Source organism: Neomonachus schauinslandi, chromosome 9 (genome assembly GCF_002201575.2).
Source record: "Neomonachus schauinslandi chromosome 9, ASM220157v2, whole genome shotgun sequence".
In the NCBI taxonomy this organism is placed as follows: Eukaryota; Metazoa; Chordata; class Mammalia; order Carnivora; family Phocidae; genus Neomonachus; species Neomonachus schauinslandi.
Genome location: NC_058411.1, coordinates 136,815,973 through 136,838,736, shown reverse-complemented (window position 1 = coordinate 136,838,736; position 22,764 = coordinate 136,815,973). Strand labels below are relative to the sequence as shown.

The 22,764-nt window shown below is 46.8% G+C and overlaps 1 protein-coding gene and 1 pseudogene across 1 annotated transcript; one reads left to right on the top strand and one right to left on the bottom strand.

Moving 5' to 3' along the window:
* The first annotated feature begins 132 nt into the window (after positions 1-132).
* Positions 133-9,597, top strand: MRPL46 (mitochondrial ribosomal protein L46). The gene is made up of 4 exons (XM_021680527.1): positions 133-370; positions 1,847-2,036; positions 2,799-2,972; positions 9,154-9,597. Exons 1-4 carry the CDS (start codon positions 143-145, stop codon positions 9,402-9,404), a joined length of 843 nt encoding a protein of 280 aa, XP_021536202.1. The 5' UTR covers positions 133-142; the 3' UTR covers positions 9,405-9,597.
* LOC110572169 lies at positions 3,459-5,141 on the bottom strand (annotated as a pseudogene).
* Positions 9,598-22,764: the final 13,167 nt, after the last annotated feature.

The window sequence follows — 22,764 nt, the reverse complement described above, 5'->3', positions numbered from 1 at the left end:
CCCTCCATATTGGAATGGTTCGTTCTAATTGTTCACCCGACAGAACTCTTTCCGTCTTACCGCTCCCGCGCTGCCTTGTGGGAGCATGGGATTGGCCCAGGACCCCGCAGGGAGCCGCGGTACATTGTGGGAGGGTAGAAGAATGGCGGCGTCCGTAAGGCAGACTCTGTTTGGGGTGGCGAAGGGCTGGCGGCGGTTCGAGGGGCTCTGGGCCGGTAGCCTGGGTTTTCGCAGCCTGGCCCTTGCAGCTGCACCCTCGAGCAGCGGGTCTCCATGGCGCCTTTTGGGCGCGGTGTGCCTGCAGCGGCCACCGCTGGTCTCGAAGCCGCTGACTCCATTGCAGGAAGAGATGGCGGCTCTACTACAACAGGTAGGATTGAGGTGCGGCTAGCGGCTTCGAGGTGCTGTTGGGGAACCAACAGAAGCACGTGGGCCACGGTTCAATCCCGACTCCGGCACCGGTCTGAGTGACCTTGGGCAAGTCACTTCACCTCTCTGAACTTCAGCGTACTCAACCTGAGCATCGGTGTCCATCTTACTGGGTTGGTTTGGTACATAGAAGGTGTTCAATAAGTTTGTTTTCATTGGCTGTCTTTGTTGTCACGTTAGGCAACTCTTTAGAGTTGCTTTTCTTTTTCATTGAACACACTAGGTATGCGGTGGTGACAAGACGACTTAGTTCCTATCGTAGGTAGTCGATAATGTAGAGAGGAGAGAGTCTGTGATGTGGTGTTTTAGGAGACGGTAGTGGGCACATCTATTAGGTGACAGTGATAAAGTCTGTCAGTGTGAGTGGCAAGTGAGGAAACGGGCAAATATTCAGTGTAGTGGCTGTGAGGGGCTCAAATCCCAACAGGTAGTGATTGAAGGTTGCTGTTTCCCTAGAATCTGAGATGTTTTCTGTGTTGGCTGCTGAGAGCTCTAAACTTCACTTCGTACTTTTTACTTGGTTTATAAACTTATTCTGTAAATAGTTTATTATTTTATAATCATTTATTACGTATTTTGTATAGACACTGTGTTAAGTGCTAGAGATGTGTAAGACAGACATGCCTCTGGTTCTCAGAGTGTTCAGTCTAGTGGAGGTGGGCCAGTCAATAACCAAATAATCATATGACTATATAACCGCAGAGCCTGCTAAGTGTTATAAAGGAAGACACAGGGTACTGTAAAAAGTTTTAACGGGGACATCTAATTTGATTTTATGGGGAGTGTCAAGGAATATCTCCCTAAGAAAGTGATATTTAAATTGAAATCTAAAGGATGAGTAGGAATCTCCTAGGAGACGAGTATGAGGGGAAACATTCTAGGAAAAAGGAACAACATCTGTAAACTCCCTGAGGCAGGGAAGTCCATGGTGAGATCAAGGACTGACAGGATTGGAGTGTGGTTAAGTGGGCAGGCAGTGCCTGTCCCAGTCCTCTGTTCTTTGTAGCAGCTTGACCTCCAATCACATTCTAACATTTTAGCAAATGTAACTCAAGCCCAAAGTGCGGGTGACTTTTTTTCTTTTTTTAAAGATTTTATTTATTTATTTGACAGAGAGAGACACAGTGAGAGAGGGAACACAAGCAGGGGGAGAGGGAGAAGCAGGCTTCCCGCCGAGCAGGGAGCCTGATGTGGGGCTCGATCCCAGGACCCTGGGATCATGACCCAAGCCGAAGGTAGATGCTTAACAACTGAGCCACCCAGGCGCCCCTTCTTTTTTTTTTTTCTGTGGTGTTTTGATTGTATGTCTGGTTATGCTGGGTGGTAAACTTCTGAGTATGTCAAATGTGCTATAGCTCTGTTTTCTATTCTGCCTGTTTTTTGTTTTGTTTTGTTTTTTGTCCTTTAATTTTCCCAGATTGAGGTAGAGAGAAGTATGTATTCGGACCATGAGCTTCGTGCTTTGGATGAAGCCGAACGACTGGCAAAGAAGAAAGCTGACTTGTATGATGAAGAAGAAGATGAACAGAATATATTGCTGGTGCAGGATATGGAAGATGTATGGGAGCAGAAATTTCTACAGTTCAAACCTGGAGCTCGCGTAACAGGTTTGTGGTCTTTTCAGGCCAGCAAGAAAGAAGGAAAAGGAGGGTATTTCAGTTCCCAGACAGAGGACATTTGCTTAGCCCCTGCTTTGTATTTTAAGTAGCAAATGATTGCAAAACTTCTTTCAGGTGGGAGAGAAATAAATTCTTTTCCCTGTTCCTCATTTCCAGCCTAATATAATTTTTAAAGGCCGATGTTAGTTTTGAGTGGGAGGTAAGGGTGTTGTGATAACCTATTCTCTCTCAGTTAAACTTCATGAATGTTATCTGAGTTTACCTCCGAGTTTGGGAGTGAGAGTGGGGGGAAATTAAGCCTTTCCCACTAGGGTTTCCTGTGTTTCATCTGAAATCTCTCCTAAAGCAGAGGATTGAGTTCTCTTACCTTTGTTTCACAGATGGAGACTGAAGAACAGAGAAAGTGGGGCCAAGTTAAGTCAGTAATAGATAGTGTCAAAGCCAGTGAAGTAGTAGTGTTTGAAGTAGTGTGGGTATAGCTTCTTTTCCAACAGTTCAAAGTACCTTGCATTGTGCTCTTCAAAGGAGAAGTTCAGCTTTTGGTTTTGTCTTCTTACACTGTAGTTTTCTTAAGATTGTGAGACTCTACCCTTAAAGAGGTCTGAATTAGAGAGATGGGTCATGGTCATAATTTGATTATAAGAGCGTAAAGGTTATAGCTCTACCTTAAAGGAAGACTAAAAACTCTCTTCTCCTTGGTTCTAGCAGATTACCGTCTTTTTGTCTTCTCTGATCCCCTTTTCTTCACAGAAGCCGATAAAAAGAATGACAGAACTTCACTGCACCGGAAGCTAGACAGGAACCTTGTTCTGTTGGTCAAGGAGAAGCTTGGAGACCAGGATGTTTGGATGCTTCCCCAGGCAGAGTGGCAGCCCGGGGAAACCCTCCGGGGAACAGCGGAGCGAACCCTGGCCGCGCTCTCAGGTGAGTTCTCTGCCTCTATCTGAAGCTCACGAGACTCCCTTCACACTCAGCCGTGGGATTTGCAGACTGACTTGTGAGGATGGCTGGAAGAATTGGAAGTGTGTTGTTAATGGGAACTTTGAAATCGATAAAAATTTCACCTAGAAAGAATTTTAGATCAGGTGAGAGACTTTGTTCCACTGAGATTTTAAAACTTTCTTTTCTTTTCTTTCTTTCTTTATAATATAGCATGTTGGTCTTATTGATGGTAGAAGAAATAGTTCTTTCTTTCACTTGTAAAAAGTGTTTGCTTTCTTGAACTCCATATTTTTTTTCCATCCTTTGTGTGGGTTGAATTTTTTTCCTCTTAAAATCTACTTTTTCACTCGCTAAATAATAATATCCACCACAGTGGCTGCTTCTTCTGAAGGGAAAGCATGAGGTCTGACAACAGGATTTGATCTGGAAATTTTAGTCAATGCTCCTTCATAAAGACTCTGCTTGGTCTTAGCTCCAAGCCTGGGGAGGTTGGTAAAACTGTCAGGTAGGCTGAGTAGATCCTCTTGTTTGGCCTTTACCTCCTCTGCGGAACTCAAGAGTTTGATTGTAGGTCCTTCCTCCTCTCATGCCTCTCTTTGAGCAGGTCGGTGTTGCGTAAGGGTGCATCTTCGTGGTTTCCTCATTCAGCAAATTTAACAACTGCTCTTGTACCTGAAAAATGGAGAGCTTCAGTTTCTGCTCAGTAAACCTTGTTGTCTCCCCAGCAAAGTACAGAATGTTCATTTCCAGGTTTCCACAGTTTGGCATATTCCACAGGAATAGATAATTCTAGTACCATCTCGGGTTTAATTGGCCCACATCTTCCCTTGAGCCCACGATTGTAAGATTTTATTGTCGTGGGTAGCCATCGTGGGTCCTACTCACCTTCTCTTTAATGGCATTTCTGTCTCTGTTTGGAACACGAGTGGAACAGTTCAGACAGGATTCCAGTCATCAGTATTTACAGTAAAATGTTTTTCAATTTTTACACCACTGAAAGCTTCATTATTTATTGTTCATAAAAATGATCATGATTTGCTGTTTGGCTTTATCTTTTCCCATGTTTTTGATTAATTTAATATATGGATTATTTGAGGAAGTGGATTTTATTTCACCTCTTCATAGGATGGATCTTTTCCTGATCTGCTCTGCATAGAGTTAATCCCTTTTTTTTTTTTTTAAGCAACATCATTGTGCTGAGAACTAAAAGACATGAAGTGTGTTTAGTTCTTTCATATCTGGAATATAGCCTTTCACTCATGATTCTCTCTTTAGCCCATACTTCAGATCCTGAAGAAGTACTTGGTCTCTCAGAATGTCTCTGTCTAGGTAATCCACTGCCTTCTAAAATTGACTTTGAATTTTGAGTGTCTCTTTGAAAATGAGGACATTTTTCATTTTTTGGCAGTCTGGTGTCATTTTGAGGAAGATTTCTTGGTGACTCAGTATTTGACAATCTGTTATCCCTGATAAAGCTGTTTCTGCTGTGATTTAGGTTCTGCCCCAGGGCCCAGCACAGGGGCCGCCACCTGGAAAGTGCCTAGAGGCTTATTTGCTTATCTTAAAATGGTTGGCTTGAGGGGCACGCATTCAATTCAACACACATCTCGGGGTCTGCTAAAATACCCTCTGGGGATGCGGGCTGGCAGGCACCATCCCTGTGCTCTCCCTGTCCCTTGCCGAGATTTAAAAATTTAGTGTGTACTTTCAAAATTGACAGTCCTACCACTCTCAGCCTGCACCTCTTCTTATCCTTGCAGCCGTGCTTACTGGCCTGACACTTAATACATTTACCCAACTAGAAACCTCGGAGTTATCTTTGACCTCATTGTGACATCCCGAAGTTCTCGAGTCCTGCCTGGTCTGTTCTCAGTATTTCTTTCTTTATTCCCACAGTGGTAGCTGTCACCCTTTTTGCTTCTCACCAGATCATGTTTTCTCATCCGCGGCACTGTTGACATTTGGGGCCAGGGAATTCTTTGTGGGGGCTGTTCTGAGCATTATAGGATGGTTGACAGCATCTCTGGCCTCTACCCACTAGATGCCAGTAGTGCTAGCCCATTCCCACTCCCCCTAGTGTAACAACCAAAAATGTCCCTAGACAATGCCAGATACTACCTGGGGAGTGAAGTCACAGTGATTGAGAACCATGGCACTGGACCTTTGAAGTGGATGCTAAATAAGTTCCCCTTTGCTTTCATGTCATGCCCCTCAGTGCTTCCAGAATGACCTTTCAAACACTTCTCTGCCTAGAAGGTTTCCCATAAAAGCTCAGACTTTCAAGCATGACCTACAAATTTGCTCTGGTCCTGAGCTTGCCATTCCATCTGACCACATATTGACGTATAGTCTGAGTTCCAACTTAGCAGACCTTCTTCATTCCTCCAGTAATGTGGTCATTCATGCATCTCTTCTGTGGCATCCTGGCCTCTGACTGGAACAGTTTACTCCTCCTTGGTCTGACTACTCAGTTTTGAAGACTAAGCTTGTACATTTTACCTTCTGTGATGGGACCTTCTCCAGGCCTCCAGGTAGACAGAGCTACTCCTCCCTCTAGGTTCCCGTAACCTTTATGCAGCGAACATTTACTCCGAGCCTCCCGTTTGCTGGACACTGTCCAGGCAATGGGGTCACCGTGAGGAACAGGACACTACCCCTGTTCTGTGGGAGCTTACATTCTAGTGGAGAACACGCTGTTTCACTTACTCCATCGCCTGTAATCTGTGTATTGACACATTTCTCCCCCCCCAGCTAGAATTCTGACTCCCTTAAAGGTACGGGCAGTATCATGCCTGTCATCCCAGCTCTCAGCCTAGCTCACAGTAGATGCCCGCTGAGTGTTTATTAAGCATGTAGATTTGGCAGTATCGACAGCGCTCTACTGGCCCTTTGTCACCAGCACGAGCACCTGCTAACGAAGCAGCAGCACGGAGTGCCCCCTTGCTCCTTCCCCACGAGGGCCCCGTGTGGCCTGCAAGAGCGGGAGTGAGACAGAATGGAGTGGGTGGGGATCTTCGCGGTTCTCCCACGGCCTCAGCTGTCCCTGAGGAGGTGGCATGTGGGTTTCTCACCGGGATCACTGTTCAGGTGCTCAGCTTCCCTCACACATACATGATGGATGCTCTGCTCTCCCTCCCGTGTGCCACGTGGAAAGGGCTTCCACCTCGGAACTCACTGTCCTCCTTGTAACGTTCCTGCTGTAATAAATAGGCATGAGAGGAGACCTACGAATGACATACCACTGTTAAATAGGTGCATAACGAAGAAAACATGTTGATTTATTGCAAAGTTATTAAAACGGCAAATAATAGAAAATAATTAAAATGGCTAAGAAAAGCTCAAAAAATGTAAAAATGTGTGTGTGTGTATGTGTATATATATACATACATGTAAAAGAGTCCATTTATTTCCTCCCCGTTGGCACCTCACTCCCAAGTCCTGCAAGATGGAATTCCTCGAGGTGGAATTAATGGTCAAGGATGAACACATTGAAGTTTTCCACGGGTACTGTCCAGTTGTCCTGCAGAATGTACATACCCGTTTGTCTAGACCCCACCGACACGTGGACTTGTCTCTTTAATTTTTGCCTATCTAGTTAGTACAAAATGATCTCTTTTGGATTAACATTTTCCTGATTGTTAGTGAGATTGACCATATTTTCATGTGTTTACTGGCTACTTGCATTTCTTTGTGATTCTTTACCCAGTTTGTAATGAACTATTTTTTCTTCTTGATTTGACTATATTTTTTAACTTTTTTTTCCAGATTATAGAAAAATAAGTATATATTCAGTGAAATAAGGAGAAAATTCAGGAAAGTATAAAGTATAAAGCCAGTGTAATTCCACTATTCACAGATACCCCCTATTGGCATTTTGTGTTGTAGGTGAGCTCACATCATATATCACTTCCTCTTCTGAGGCCAATAGTGGTTTTTTTGTTTTTTGTTTTTTTAGTATTGAGAGAAGCAATTCGTTATATATGGTGAAAAGAAAATTATCAAAACAGTGTCTAGTAAATGTAATACAGGGTGAGAAGTAATTTTCCTGTTTCAGAGACACCCCCTGTTAACAGTTTTTGGTGTATCCTTTTATTTTTTATTTATTTAATTTTTTTGGTATATCCTTTTAGAAATTGCAAGTACATACATACTTCATCTGATTTTTCTCCCCCACATAGTAGGAGCATGGTTATATACCTTCATTTCTCTTCTATGCAGCTTTTAAGCATCTTTGTCTATCAGCATGTGAAGCCATACCTTAACGCTTTCTAACCCTAGCATACGATTTCATAATACACGTGTACTGCATTTACTTCACCAGTCTGTTGCTTTTACAAGTAAGCTGTAATGAGCGTCCTTGTGTAGTCACCTTTGTGCATGCGGGCAGAGAAATGTATCTGGGAGGATCAAGTTCTAGAAGCAGAGTCACTGGATGAAAGGGTATGCATAATTAAAATTGGTAACTTTTTTTTTTAAAGGATTTTTTTTTAAGGTTTTATTTTTTTATTTGAGGGAGAGAATGAGATAGAGAGAGCATGAGAGGGGGAGGGTCAGAGGGAGAAGCAGACTCCCTGCCGAGCAGGAAGCCCGATGCGGGACTCGATCCCGGGTCTCGAGGATCATGACCTGAGCTGAAGGCAGTCGCTTAACCAACTGAGACCCAGGCGCCCTAAAATTGGTAACTCTTGCCAAAGATAGTGGTTCACACTAATTTCTCCCCTCCCGATCGTGTGAGAGTGCCCATTTTTCTCTTGTCCTTGACAGGCAGTGGATAGCTCCCAAGTTTTGGGACTTCAGTAATGACATGTTGTTGTTTGAATTTATATTTCTTTAGTTGTTAATAAGATTGAGCACCTTTTAATGAGTTTATAGGTCAGTGGTATTTATTTTTCTGTGAACTCCTTGTTCATATGCTTAATTCACTCTTCTTGTAGATTTGTTGGCTTTTTCCTCAGTACTTCTTACACCTGAAGACACCCTTCCTTTGTGGAGTGTGTTGAAAATATTTTTCTTAGTGTGCCATTTTGCCTTTGACTCTTATGCTTCGTTTTTCCTTGTAGAAAGATTTAGTTTTATGTAGTTTTTTCTTTTCTTTTTTTTTTTTTTTTAAAGATTTTATTTATTTGACAGAGAGAGAGAGACAGCGAGAGAGGGAACACAAGCAGGGGGAGTGGGAGGGGGAGAAGCAGGCTTCCGGCCAAGCAGGGAGCCCGATGCGGGGCTTGATCCCAGGACCCTGGGATCATGACCTGAGCCGAAGGCAGACGCTTAACGACTGAGCCACCCAGGCGCCCCAGTAGTTTTTTCTTTTATGGATTTTTAAAATTTTGTGTCTTGGTGAGGGCTTTCCCTCTCAAAAATTATACGGAAAGTATCCCACATTTTTTTCTAGTACTCTTTCGGGTTTTTTTTTTTCCTTTAATGAAAAATTTGAAAATACAGAAAAATTCAGAAAAGATTAAACATCCATGAAACCACCATCCAGAATACACAGTCTTTTTACAAAAGTGAAATTTCTCTTGTTAAATCTTTGGTCCGTGTGGTATCATTTTTGATGTGAGGACTGAGGTTGGTGGAATCCAGCTTTATTTTTCCTGTTTAGCTAGCTGGCTCTCCAAATGCTGTCATTCATCTGTCCTTTCCCCTTTCCTTTGAAATGGCTCGGTTGCTGTTAACCCTTTGTTATAGATCTAGATAATATCCAGCCATCTGTCTTTGTCTTTTAACTTTGGTTACAGTGTTTTCACCCCACAGTAGTCAAATTGGGTCCTTTTTATGCTTTTCAAATGACACTCCCTTTGAAAGGCTAATGAGCTTTGCTTTACAGATACTAAGTGTCTTGGTCCTTCATCAGCAGACGGTGGCTGAGCTGAGTCTAGAAGCTTGGTGCTCTGATTCCAGGTAGTGGTCTCTGAATGGCATCGCTGACTTCAGTCTGAGAGCAGTAGCTTGGCACATGGGATGGACCCAGTGAATCTAGAGCCCGTGAGCCCATGGATGGAGAGGGGGACAGGCTCTTCAGGAATGACCCTCATCCTCACTCTCAGGGATTGCTTTACCTCGCGCTGGAAATGGCTCTCACAGAGACCCCCAGTGATTTGGGGAGCCAGAGTAAACAGGTGGGTGCATCCTCATCTCCCAAATGTTCCCCTCTTCCCTTCAGAAAACAACCTGGAAGCCAAGTTCCTGGGAAATGCCCCCTGTGGCCACTACAAGTTCAAGTTCCCTCAAGCTATGCGGACAGAGAGTAGCCTCGGGGCCAAAGTATTCTTCTTCAAAGCACTGCTATTAACTGGAGACTTCTCCCAGACCAGGAAGAAGGGCCATCATGTTTGGGTCTGTAAGGAGGAGCTGGGTGACTATTTGAAACCGAAGTACCTGGCCCAGGTTAGGAGATTTCTCTTGGACCTCTGATGGGCGGGGCCGCCAGTGGACAATACTCGACCAGGCCTGTGGTCGGGACCTCGAGGACATTATGTGCTTGTCCCGTCTTTGCAGGGAACAGCACGCAGCCAACTAAATTCAGAGAAATAAACGAGTTTATCACCTTGTGGGTCTCGGCTGATTTTGTCCTTTGAGGACGACTGGCTTTTCCCTGTGTAGAGAGAGCCGTCTCTTAGGGTGATTTCCCTTGTTTCCAGGCTGAGAGTTGAGTCTTGCGTTACTTCATAGTGAATCAGTTAGCTTCCTGGACCCAGAAAGAGAGAACCGAAGGAAATGAATTGACCTTCTAAAAACCCTGAGTTCTGTGAAAGCTTCTAGGCTCATGCAAAGAAACTAGTTCTATGCAGTTCCTTAGCCATTAGCCATTTTGTGTTTTCCTCACTTTGTATTTGATATGAAAGTGTATCTGCCTAGCCTAGGAAAATTTCTTCCTTTTTTCCTTTTTTTTAGATTTTATTTTTATGAGAGAGAGAAAGAGAGAGCACGCGCGCATACAGGAGTAGCGGGATTGCAGAGGGAGAGGGAGAAGCAGATTCTCCACTGAGCAGGGAGCCCGATGTGGGGCTCGATCCCAGGACCCTGAGATCATGACCTGAGCTGAAGGCAGGTGCTTAACTGACTGAGCCACTCAGGTTCCCCCTTTTCTTCTCTTTCTTGTTTTTTTTTCTTTCATTCTTTTTTAATTTTTAAGCAATTTTTATTTTTATTTATTTATTTTTTATTTATTTATTTATTTTTTAAAAGATTTTATTTATTTATTTGAGACAGAGAGAATGAGAGACAGAGAGCACGAGAGGGAAGAGGGCAGAGGAGGAAGCAGACCCCCCGCTGAGCAGGGAGCCCGATGTGGGACTCGATCCCAGGACTCCAGGATCATGACCTGAGCCGAAGGCAGTTGCTTAACCAACTGAGCCACCCAGGCGCCCTTTAAGCAATTTTTAAACAATTTAGTCCTATCTGTTTTGAAACAATTGTGTGAAATAAACAGGCTCCGATTGTCCCCTCCATTTTACAAAAGGGGAAATCATGGCTAGATGGGACTCGGCTAAGAGTCTGACGTCACTGATGGTACAGGAGGAGAAGGCTGATCTCTTGCTTCTGGGCTGGGGCTCTCGATCCCCTTGTGTTGCTTGAGTCATCACTGGTCCCAGTGCCTGGCACGCGGAAGGCACTCAGTGAACATTTGCTAAATGAGTGGAAGGGAGGGCGGGTGTCAGGCATGCCTCCGTCTGCGTAGGATAATGGTTCCAGTAGCCAGGCTGCATCTTGGATCCCAGCTTCCTGGTTTCCTCAGACAGCTGGCCTGTGTGATGTAAGCTGGTGAAATGGGATTTCTGTTTCTGCTTCCGATGTAGCCTTGTGTTCTCACTCAGGGTCGGGGAGGTTGCTTTCTGTGATCAAACTTGAGGTGCCTAGTCCTGATATGTCCTCCTTGCCCTGAACCTCATTGCAGAGGGGAGATGTCCCCGAGCTGAGGCTTGCTGATTTCACAGGCAGTCGTGCTGCCCCGGGAGTGAAACATGGGTGCTAGGAGAGGGCAGACATAGGACCAGGGGTGCTTTTCTCTTTCTGGGTTTTGGGGTGAGTTGTAGACATGAACTATGCTGCATATGCGCCTCAGGGACCTCCAGTCTAGAAGGGAAGGAATCACCAGAGTGAGGTGGAGACTATATTCAAGACTGATAGTGTGATTTATAGTAAGAAATATATATTTGGTCTCTGTACCCATTCCTTGCACAAAACTCCTAAAACCTGTGGAATTTCCTGTGCTGAGAGCAATCAAGGTGTCTTTCATTATGTTTAGGAGGCAAGTTTTAGAAAGCCCCTTGGTAACCTAAGGATTGGGGCTGGTTGCCAGGGAACCAGCAACTAGCAATGTGACTAGAGGGTTGGAACTTTCAGTCCAACCCCCTGACCTGGGAGGGGAGAGGGGCTAGAGATTGGGTTCAATCACCGATGGCCAATGATGGAATTAGTCTTGCCTATGAAATGAAGCCTTCATAAAAATACAAAAGGCTGGGTGGACAGAGAGCTTCCTGGGTTGGTGACCCCTTGGGGATTTGGGGGGAGTGGCGCGCTCCAAGACAGCATGGAAGGTCTGCACCCTTCCCCCCTACCTTGCCCTGCGCACCTCTTCCATCTGGCTGTTCCTGAGTTACGTCCTTTTATAATATACTAGTATTCTAGTAAGTAACATGTTTCTCTGAGTTCTGTGAGCCATTCTAGCAAAGTATTTGAACCCAAGTTGGGGGTGGTCCTTGGAACGTCCGATTGAACCTCTTTTTCAGAAGCACAGGTGCCTGGACAGGTGATTGGCATCTCATGGGTTGGGGGAGCAGGGTGGGGGTGGGGGTATCTTGTAGGACTGAGCCCTTAACCTGTTGGATCTGATGCTTTCTCCAGGTAGATGGTGTCAGAATTGAGCTGAATTGTAGGACACCCAGCTAGCATCTGAGAATTGCTTTTTGTGTGGGAAGAACTCACGCATTGGAATTGGTACCAGAAATAACGACTGTTTTTAAGATGCTCTGTTTTGGTATAAAGTTGTTTCTTTAATGGGAAATAACATATACAATTGGTAAATAGAGAAATGGTGTCAGAATAACCCGAAATTAGGTTAGTTCCTATAACATTTTCCCCAGAACATTAATATTTTGAAGTGATCAGGGACAGGATTGAATTACCTTAAGAAAAAGGCCGGAAATTTTATGGAAGTACCTTCCTTTATTATGACTAGAGGCTGGTTTAGTAGCTTCAAAAATCCCTATTAGCATCTCCACTGTGTTAGGCTGTCTAGGGAAATGGAGTGGAAAGAAAGATGCTGGGAAGGCACCACCCTCCCCTTTGTTTTACAGAATTGATGAAGAAGGTCCCTTTCTGGATCACGTTTTTTATTTTGATGGAACTAGTCTCTGTGTGTCAGGAAGAAGCATGAGCCCCGGGAGTAGGGGTGCAAGGGACCAGTGCATGTGGCCAGTGGGAGCTTAACTGCAGTAACGTCACTGGGCTTGGTCCTGTTTTATTTGTGCTCTGGCCACAAAAATCCCATTGTTTCTGTGTGGTCTGCCCTAGCCCCCCTTTCCCAGAAGCCTTGTTATTTTTGGAGTTTGATTTTACAGAATGCAAGCTTTTTTGGCATTATGGTCAAAATGACTGTATATGCTGAATGCCAGCTCGAATCTTCCACTGGCTGCCAGACATGACCAAAAAATTGTTTCTAGTGTATCCTTTGGGGAGATCACTAGGGAACCAAGAGGTGATGTTCTCTGTGTTTCAGGGGATGGGCACCTTCCAAGAAGACGGTGGGAGGAAGAAAGAGTAAGGTGTGAGAGGTGGGGATTAGGACTTACGGTTTGAGGCATGCTTGTTCACCCTCAAGAAAATGCCACTGTGTGTGTGTGTGTGTGTGTGTGTAAAAGACATGTAAAACAGACTACCCAGCTCACTAGAAGCCTGCTCTAAAAGTTGAACTCCCTCCTGGTCTTTGCCTTCCCAAGTGATTTCCAGTCACTTCTATTTTTTACCTTTGCTGGTAGTATGGAGAAAATAGTACCACTCTTACGAACTCGTTTTCCTGGTAATTTCACCTCAGGAGACCCTCCTGCTGTGCCTTTTCTGCACCATGTATGTGCTTCTAGACCTAGCACTTTATAGGACAATGAGTTGTGTGGCTCCTACACCTAACTGAACTTCCAAATCCTAGGGCAGAGCCTGCTTCAGTGGCCACGCTTTAAAAAAAATATTTAAGTGAACCAGCCTCCTTCCCCCTGAGCCCTGAACTTGGGAGTCAGGAAACCTGGGTTTGAATTTGTTTTATGACCTTAGGCAAGTGTCAACCTAGAAGGGATTCACTGAAAATTTAAGCAAACAGGTGTTTTATTTGGGCAATTAGTTCTGCCATTTGGGATACCCGGTCTCAGGCAAAAACCTCACTGTGCATCCTGAGGAGTGAAAAAGGCCAAAGGTCACAAGTACAGCTCTCATTCAGGTCCTCAATGCAAAATAGGGATTGAAACTAGGTTAATGCAAATGAGGGATTGAATTGGCTCTTTTCAAAGTGAAGAATGGAAATGATTCAGGGGTGGTGAGTAAGGGAAGTCCAGGCTGAAGGCTTGTAGCTGGCAAGAAGTTCCTAGTCCCCCCCCCCCCCCGCCCCCACCCCATGAGGGATGAGGACAGGCCTAAGTTCCTCCACCCTTGTGGCCTCCCGACCCTATTTTAAAAGACATTCTCCGGGCAGTCGATTGAGCCTCTGACTCTTGCTTTCGGCTCAGGTCATGATCTCAGGGTTGTGAGATGGAGCCCCACGTGGTGCTCCACACTCAGCACACAGTCTGCTTGTCCCTCTACCTTTGCTCCTCCTGCCCCCATCTCCCCCCGCCCCCAACCCCACGCACGCACGCTCGCTCTCTCTCAAATGAATAAAATCTTTAAAAAAATAAGACATTCTCTCAACTAGGCTTGCTTGCTCCATCCTGAAATCTCCTTTTACACAAGTTACTTGTACTGTCACTATTGGCCAAGCAGAGAAATGGTACCAGGGCCCGTACCTACAGCATACGTTTCTATCCAAACCAGTAGGGCAGGCAACATTAGCCCTAGTTCATAGGTGAGAACAGAGAGAGCTTAGTTAACTTGCTTAGGGTGACTCGCTAGTAAGCCGTGGGATCAGCATTTGAGCTCAGATCCGTGCACAAAGCTAGTTCTTAAGTTTTCTTGACTTGACCTTTCTCATCTGTAAGAGGAAGGTGATCCTCTTTCTCAGGTAATGTGATCATGTATGTGAGAATACTTCGCACTGCGCATGCCTTGTTGTAAACACTAAGCTAATGTTGCCCCACCCAACATATTTAGGCTCCTGAATTCTCCCGAACCCACCTGTACCATCTTTAGCTTTTGCAGCTCCCATTCTCACCTTTTCCAGGTGATACCTTGTGGCAACCAAACGTTTCTGACCTATTTGGAAAGGGACATGGGGAATTGGAGATTAATGGATTCCAGCAGCCGATTTCAAAATGGGTGGGTGGCAGGTCAGTCCCATAACCACATCCAGCTGGTTGGGCATGCCAGCCCTGTCCCACCCCGGGCCAGGCAATCCAGAGCCATCGTTAGGTGCTGGCCGGTGGAGCACTAACAACAGAATGGACTCGCGGACCCATTTATTACCCCAGCAGGGGGAAAAGCCCAGCGAAAAGGTCAGCGACCTAATTATTAAGAGCTCACAGATCACTAAGCTGCAAGCACACACAGCAAGATAAAGGCTGTTTGCCTAAAATTTGAGGGCAGCCTCTGTCCCCCCTTCTCTGCTGTATTTCCTGGAAGCCTGGATGATAGCCAGTACCTGCAGGCATCAGTCACCTCCCACCTACCTTGGAATGTCAGTGCCGAGGCCCAGGGGAAGGGAAGAGGGGAGTTGCTCTTCTTGCATCCAGGAGAGGTATCCAGAACAGACAGGCTCAGGGAGAGGCCCTGGCAGCTGAAGCAGTGCTGCAGCTGAGGGCCTGGCAGTGGGGGGCGCCCTATGAGCTGGGTTGTAGATGGCCAGGAAGGGCATTACTAGTCCAGAGCAAGGAATAGGTAGGTCCGTGTGCATGTACACACATACACACACACACACACACGCACGGACACATGCACACACTAGCTACCCTGCCCCAAGTCCTCCTCAAATGGGCCAGAGGAGCCAGCAGCAGGTTTTGTTGAGAAGATTTACAAGTACAGACACACCATTAATTGCTGAAGAATCAGATGCCCAGGCACCGAGTAGCTTTTGGGTGGCTGAAGAAGGGACTGAGGTGGGCGGAGAGAACCCCTGCTCGGGTTCTCCTTTGGCCCAGCAGGGGGAAAATGGCCCTAATACAACCCATGGACCATGGAGTAGACTGGTCTACTGATAGACAAAACTGGGAACATCCTGGGACTACAGGGTTTGGGAGGACACCTCCAGGTCAGGAAGCCTTGGGATAGACAGGGCTGAGAAGAGAGAGGGCCCCCACCACCACCACTAAGAAGCAGGGTGGGGGTGGAGAGGGGTAAGGCGGGGCTTCAGGATCCAGGTGGGGTTGGATCTTATGCATGAGTACCACAAGGTGGCAGAATTTGCTTGACAACCACTTTGTCCCTTGCAATCTCAACAGCGCCTGGCCTTAGGCCACCACCTTGGAGAGAGGCTCCTTGCCCAGGATCTGCAGAACCCCCAGTGCCATGTCCCCTGGGGTCAAGGGGTAGCCTGAAGCCAACGTGCCACCGGCCAACACAGATGCGTGTTCACATCCACTGCCTCACTGGATTCTCCTGTCAGCCCTACATGGCAGCTTTTATTCTCCCCACGTTTTGGTCAGCAGCTTGGGGTGGTGAAGGAAGGGATGAATGCCTCATAGCTAATGTGTGGTGGAGCCAAGATTGAACTCTAAAGCCACCCGCTGCCCAATGCTGCCTAGACAGTTGTCTTTGTATCATCGAGTTCCCGCACCAGTCACCAAGGGCCAGTCTGCTGCAGGCCCACGGATCCCTGGAAAGGCCTGAATGGGTGTAGTTTGGGAGCATATGAAGAGGATTTGGAGTTGAGAACAATGAGACTGAAGAGGTTGAAGCCACTGAACTTGGAGAATGACAAGAGTCGTGGTCCTCAACTGTGTATGTTACTTCTACAAGGGAAGTTGGTCAGTCTCCTTTGGATTAGAGGCAGTAAGCTTTGCATGCAGCAGGAGAGATTTTAGGAGACTACAACATGAGACGAATTCCTTGACGTTTAGGTTTATTAAACATCAAAGTGAATTCCTGAAACATTCCAGTGACCATTCAGCAAATATTTGTGGAGGAGGTGGTTTGACTGCCAAGCTCTGGGGATAAAATGTTGATCAAAATGCTCCTGGCCAAAGTCCTCTCAATGGTTTAGGGCTGAGGGTGGGGGAAGGAAACAGACCCATTAACCAGCAAAGGGGACGGGGCCATGGAAACACTAGTGCTACGCACCCAGCCTGGTCTGGGGCTCAGGGAAGGCCTCCCAGACACACATGGCCAAGCCGAGGCCTGAAGAGCAAGGAGAAGTGAGCTGGGGCAGTGGAAGGAGTAGGGAGCCTATGCCCACAGAGGCCTGAAAGAAGTCCTGTGAGGCTGGAGTGCAGTACGTGTGGGAATTATTTTACAATATCTTGAAGATGCTTAAGAGTTGTGTTATCTGAAGGATGACTTCCATCCTTCCATCCTGCCAACCAAGAGAATGGGTTCCATGATCTCTTATTACAGTGAAGCCCCATCTTCCCAGGGGCTGGATTCTAAAGCCAGTGCACAAAATCATGTACAAAGTGACTACTGAACTATCCTTTAGAAAGACTTTGCTGGTGTTTCCTCCCGTGATGGAACCAATCATGGTTTATTTGGTTGAGCACAGGATTAACCCGTGGCTTGGGTTTAGGGGCTAGGTTATATAAAATACTAGGACTCCCGTATCTGTCACCAAGGGGAAATTGCAGGTGTATGTACCCCGAGGAAAAGCCCAGATTGGGGCAGTCTGGAAGAACACATTCAGACCCACATTCAGTTATCACGAGATGCTCACACAAAGATAGGCGTTCAGGATCCAAGATGGAGTTGCCTTACCCATCTCAGGCTCACTCCAGAGCAGGAGCCCGTGGGAGCAGGAGGCTCATTTACAGTGAGTGGAAATGCCCATACTGTTTACACATTATTAGTCTCACGTTTAAAAATCCCTGAACAGTAGTTTGAATTCTAAAGAGTCAAAGTTATATAATCACATCAAAATTATATGATGTGATTCTATGGTATTTATCTGGTTCCCAGTTGTTTCTGTCGGCTCCCCGCACACTCTTACCGGCAGTGGCTAATTATCAGGCGATGAAGCGTATGTTTTAACTCACATACCCCAAAGAGACTTGGCCATAAGGCTGACAAATTGGCACTTTTTTTTTTTTTTTTTTTTTTTAAGGAGAGAGATTTGGGTTTTGGAAAAGTTCTTAAGCCAGAGATGGGAGTGATTTAAGTTGGGTAATTCTAGCCTCACCCAGTAAGAATATGGGGTGATTGTAGCAATGATTGTAGATTTTATGTATGGCACACAAACTGGCTGAAAGCAGGTCCAAAAACTTCCCTGAGCCGCAGCTGCATCAATAAAATAAGAATTTAACTTTTTAAAAGGTGAATGCTTGGGAGCAGGGGACACTCATTGGGATGGAAAATTATTTTCCTAAAAAAAAAAAAAATTAAGATGACATAGATGACAATGACAAGTTTTGTATACATCTCTGTCCCTGACAAAGACACATGGCCACATTTTCTACCACGTCCGTAAAGAATGTTTCTGTACACTTCCTTTCTCCTATCCCCACTTCTCACCAGTCCTCTCACACAGCCACACACACACACACCCTTGAACATCATGTCACACAGCTTTGAGCATTCACAGCACACACACACCTCCTTGAACATTCCCAGCACACACACACACACACACCCCAAGAGCTTTAAATATTCTCATCACACATACACGTACCCTTGAACGCTCACATCACACACAAACCTTTGGATGCTGGTTTCCTATCACACATTTATACACATCCTCGAAATCCATCTGATCCACACACACCCTTGAGCAGTCACACTAAAAGATGCACATGCACATTCTATACACACGCAGCTTTGAAACTGATAATGCACATGCGTGCTCTTGAGCATTCACATCACACACAGACTTGAATATTCACCTCACATGCCGTTCGGGTCATTTGCCTGTTGCTCTCAAAGCCGCTCCTCACCCTTCGCCCGCTGTGCTCTAGAGCGTGTGTGTGCGCATGCGTATGCACGCACACATCGAGGCGGGTGCTGACCTCTGAAAATTGCATTTTCCAAGCTTCCTTGCCATTGGGTTCCAGTTGGGTTTGGCCAGTAAGAGGTACTGGTTAGAGATGGGAGGGTGGAGGAAGGGCCACGTGTTTCTCCTCATTCTTTGCCTAGGTGGCAGTATCCCCTCTGTGATCCCAAGTCCCACCAGCAGCCTTCTCGATTCCAATTCCTGCAGGACAGTCAAGACTCCTGGCAGCACCACCTCTTTCCTCGGTCCCTCCATTCCGGAGGTGGTGGTGGCCTCTACTCTTGCTCATCTCTGGATTGTTTGACCATCCCGTTCTTGTTCAGTCTTTCCAAACACCTGTGTAAATAGTTCCCTGGATTAAATTCCCTCTTCCTACCTACCTGGCTTGGGTGACTTTTCCCCTAACTGGACCCGACTTGCTGTTCTGCTGACACTCACACTTAAGGATATTCTCTTCCCTGACCGACAGGTTTTATTCCAACTGCTCTCGGATCTTTGTTGGATCAAATCCTGGCACGGAGTAGGTGTTGGGTATTTGTTGAATAAATGAGTACGGTGGCCCCTCCTCCCTGTTCCCGGATATTTTTGGGTCGGAGCTTGTGGTATTCTTGAACTACGTGGCTCAAGGGCATCTTCAGCCCTCTCTGGATGGGTAGCAAATGACAGCAGTGGGCCCAGCCTCATGGGATCCAGGTCATTCCAGCCAGAGCCCATTTGGAGAGTGGAGTGTGAACAGCCTTTGACTGAGTCATGGAAACTTTCCCGGAGCCTAATGTGTAACCAGGTTTTGCATCAGTAGGCTAGATATCGTTTCAGAAACACAGAGACTCTCAGTACCCGAGGTAAATAGGAGAGGATGGGGATCTCTTTCCCTAATTTGATTTCAGGTGTTTGGGTGCACCTGTGCTCTGTGCATTGGCCCCCCCCAATCTAAATTCTTAGTTCGGAAACTGGCTGGGGCAAGCTGTTCTTTGTTTCGGCATTCTTGCCTGTGGAATCGTAAGCAACTGTTACCCATCACTCATTCCTGTCTACAGAATGTCTAAGGAACTGTCTGATCTGGAACAAGTCGTATGCCCCACCCCAGGGCGAACCTCAGCTTTCTCATCTGCGATGTTAGGAGGCTGGATTCCCAATGCTGATGGGGGCTGTCATGGGCCGGTGATGAGGTGCTGGTGATCAGGGTGGGTCCCAGGCAGTACATGTGTTGTCCACAGGGAGGCTCTACACACAAATGCATACACAGCCCCAGACCCTCCAGGCCAAAAGCTGTGCTGCCCGCAGCTTCAGAAAGCCCCAGGTGCCCTTCCGCAGAGCCTCCCTGCATGCCTGCGCCTCTGAGTGGCCAACTGCCTGTTGCAAATTGAGTTAAGGCACCGAAGGCCAATGCAAATATGCAATGATAATGGTGGGGCAGAAGTCACCAACTAAGGCATTCACACGTTAGCATGGGCTCATAACGATTAGGCAGAATTATGAAGAGCTTGTGGGAACTCAGGGGAGGTAAAATTTGAAAGGGAACACAGAGCCAGGGAAAAAAAGCATAATGCCAACATCCAAACATTTTCACAGGTATTTGATTCATTTTAACATATTTTTACTTTGAGCAGACGGTTACGCCGCATCCTCCGTTGTCCAGTGTCCTACATGTATGTGAACTTTACAACATGCCTGAGGAAGGCAGGGCCATATCAGTATTCCTGATGGACAGACAGGGGGAGCCAAGAGCTGGGGAAGTAAAGTGGCTGAGCTGGGACTTAAATCCAAGTCCTCGTCAGCCAGGAGGGACACCTCTGGGTATTGGGCACAGTCAATAGGGTGGTCACCTGCCTCAGGGTGGCCTCAAGTGATCCTATCTGGCCAGCAGCAGCTCCTGACATGCTACAAGGAGGTGGTGCTGGCCAGATTCTCACATAGCAGTGGGCAGAGCAGGTGAATTCCTTTATAGTTAGGGTAATGAGGCCCAGAGAAGGGGTCTCTTGTCTTAGGTCTCACGCAGAGCCAGAGGCAAAGGGGAGAGACCCAGGGAGTCCTGATTCCCAGCCTGGGGCTTTTGTCTAGACACCATGTGGAGTCTGCCTGGCCTCAGCATGACAGCCAGTTCCTTCTGGAAGGCTCTGAGAACCTGAGGTCCTCCCCTCTTGTCCTCAAATTCCAGGCTCTGAGGAGCCAGCAGGGCCATGGTGAATCTTTCCCCAGCCCCCTGGCAGGGCTCCTTGGCCTTTATGACCCCCTCCCAGGAGAGCAGGGATTACCCAGCACACCAGCGCCTGTGGAGGTAGAGAGAGCCAGGCTCTATGCTCTGCACAGCTTTCCCTGGGATTACAAGATAATGCATGTGAAGGAACATTAGCTCATCCAAGTTTATGGGTTTTGTGGAAATCAAATTGCAGTAATCTCTCTGGCCATCTGGTCTTGGCGCCGCTGGCCAGAATCTCCCAGAAACCTTCTCAGGTCCCCATGCAGGGCTGGACGACATTGTCATGCCCAGGGCCAGGCCAGGATTGTCCAAGGGGTCTGGATGGGTTTCTGCACCCAGTACCTGAGTGAGGAAGGCAGGACGGGGCAGCTGTAGCTCCAGCGGGAATGTGGATACCCATTCATTACCAATAACACCGCGTATGGATGGTCCACCTGTTTGTGTAATGAAAACTCAACCTTGCATTTTAGAAGGCATCATTAGGCACATTTCTGGGGTTGGGGTGGGGGGAGAGGAATTTTTCCCAATTAGATGCAAACATTTCTTGTCCTCCTTAAGAAGTGCGGCCCTAGGGGCGACTGGGTGGCTCAGTCGTGAAACGTCTGCTCTTGGCTCAGGTCATGATCCTCGAGCCCGGCGTCGGGCTTCCTGCTCCGTGGGAAGCCTGCTTCTCCCTCTCCCACTACCCCTGTTTGTGTTCCCTCTCTCGCTTGCTCTCTCTGTCAAATAAATAAAAAAAAACCTCAAAAAAAAAAAAAAAAAAAAAAACAAGAAGTGCGGCCCGAGTAATGGAGTGTGCTTCTGAAGGCCTGGGCCTTCCCTGCCTGTGAGGAATGGAAGCCAGATTTTCTATAGCTAGTAATTTAGGCTCTCTGCTTTCATGGCTGACAGAGAGCCCATAGCCCACTGAAGCTTTTGAGGGAGGAAGAAGTGAAGAAGGGCAGTGTCATATAGAGGTGAGGCGTATGGACTCTGGCTCTAAATGGTCAAGTTTTCGTTTTTTGGGGGTTTTTTTTTGGAGAGGGAGGGTGGGAGAAGGGAGAGGGAGAGGGACAGAGAATCTTAAGCAGACTCCACACCCAGCATGGAGCCTGACACGGGGCTCTATCTCACCACCCTGAGATCATGACCTGAGCTGAAATCAAGAGTCAGATGCTTATCTGACTGAGCCACCCAGGCGCCCCTAAACGGTGAAGTTTGAGCTCAGCTCTGTCACTTAATAGCTGAGTGGCCAATAGCTAGGTGGCCTTGGGCAAGTCATTTGACTTCTCTGCACCTCAGTTCCTTATCTGCAAAATGGGAATATAAGTAGGACATACTTGTGGGGATATTTAGTCATTCTCACCAGTGTGCAAGCGAACAGGTGTTTGGAGGTGGTGGGCAGTGGGGTGGGAGTGCTGTTTTGTAGTTCCTGCCAATCTCCACGGTGTAAACATTCCCACTGTGGCCAGTTTTGAGCCACCACTGTCGTGTCACTAAATGAGGAATTGGGAAGAGGTGCCCACATCTGGCTCTCAAGAGTTGGCGGGAGCTCCAGCCCAGTACCACTGGTATGATAAGGCTGCTTAATAAATATTACAAATTTTCATACTGGCTGGTAAATAGGCACTGCCTCATGAGTCCTCCTCTGAATCCGTTAGCCCTGGCCCCTTCCATCATGCTCCTCCCAGACCTCCCATGGGCCCATTAACCCTGTCCCCCTGATTTGGCCAATATTCATTCTGAAGGGTCAAGACTGGGCCTGACCAGTAGGCAAATCACTCGAATATCACAAGCCTGCAACCGAGAGGCGCCAGGCCAGTAGGCCCAGTGACCCTGGCTTGTGGACGTGATGCCCGGGCCCACCACTGTCAGCTTCCTGCTCACAGTGCCCCCCCCCAGCACAGCCACGAGACAAAGAGCGAGCTCTGTATCTGGAGGTTGAACTGGGCAACAGGGAGTGCACATTACTGTTAAAATAGAGTTTGCACATGATTTGCTTAAATGATTAAAAAATGTAATCAATGTGAACTGCTTCACCAGGTTGGAATGCAAATACTGTCACATTTCTTTAATTTCTCCAGTTAATTGCTTGAGCAGTCTTTATTATTCAGAAGTTCAGGATCTCTCTTTGGAGGCTTCCTGCCCCCATTGAATTGTTGGCTCAGTATGAAGGAAGGAGACCTACTTCCAAATGCCAGGCAGAAAACAACCAGAGTTTGATTAGTCCGATAGCTGGTGGTCTGTGTGGGCGGTTGCTGTGGTCCCCTCATCAGGGCTCCCATCCTGACCCATGTGCTAAAGTGGTTGGATCTGGGCGC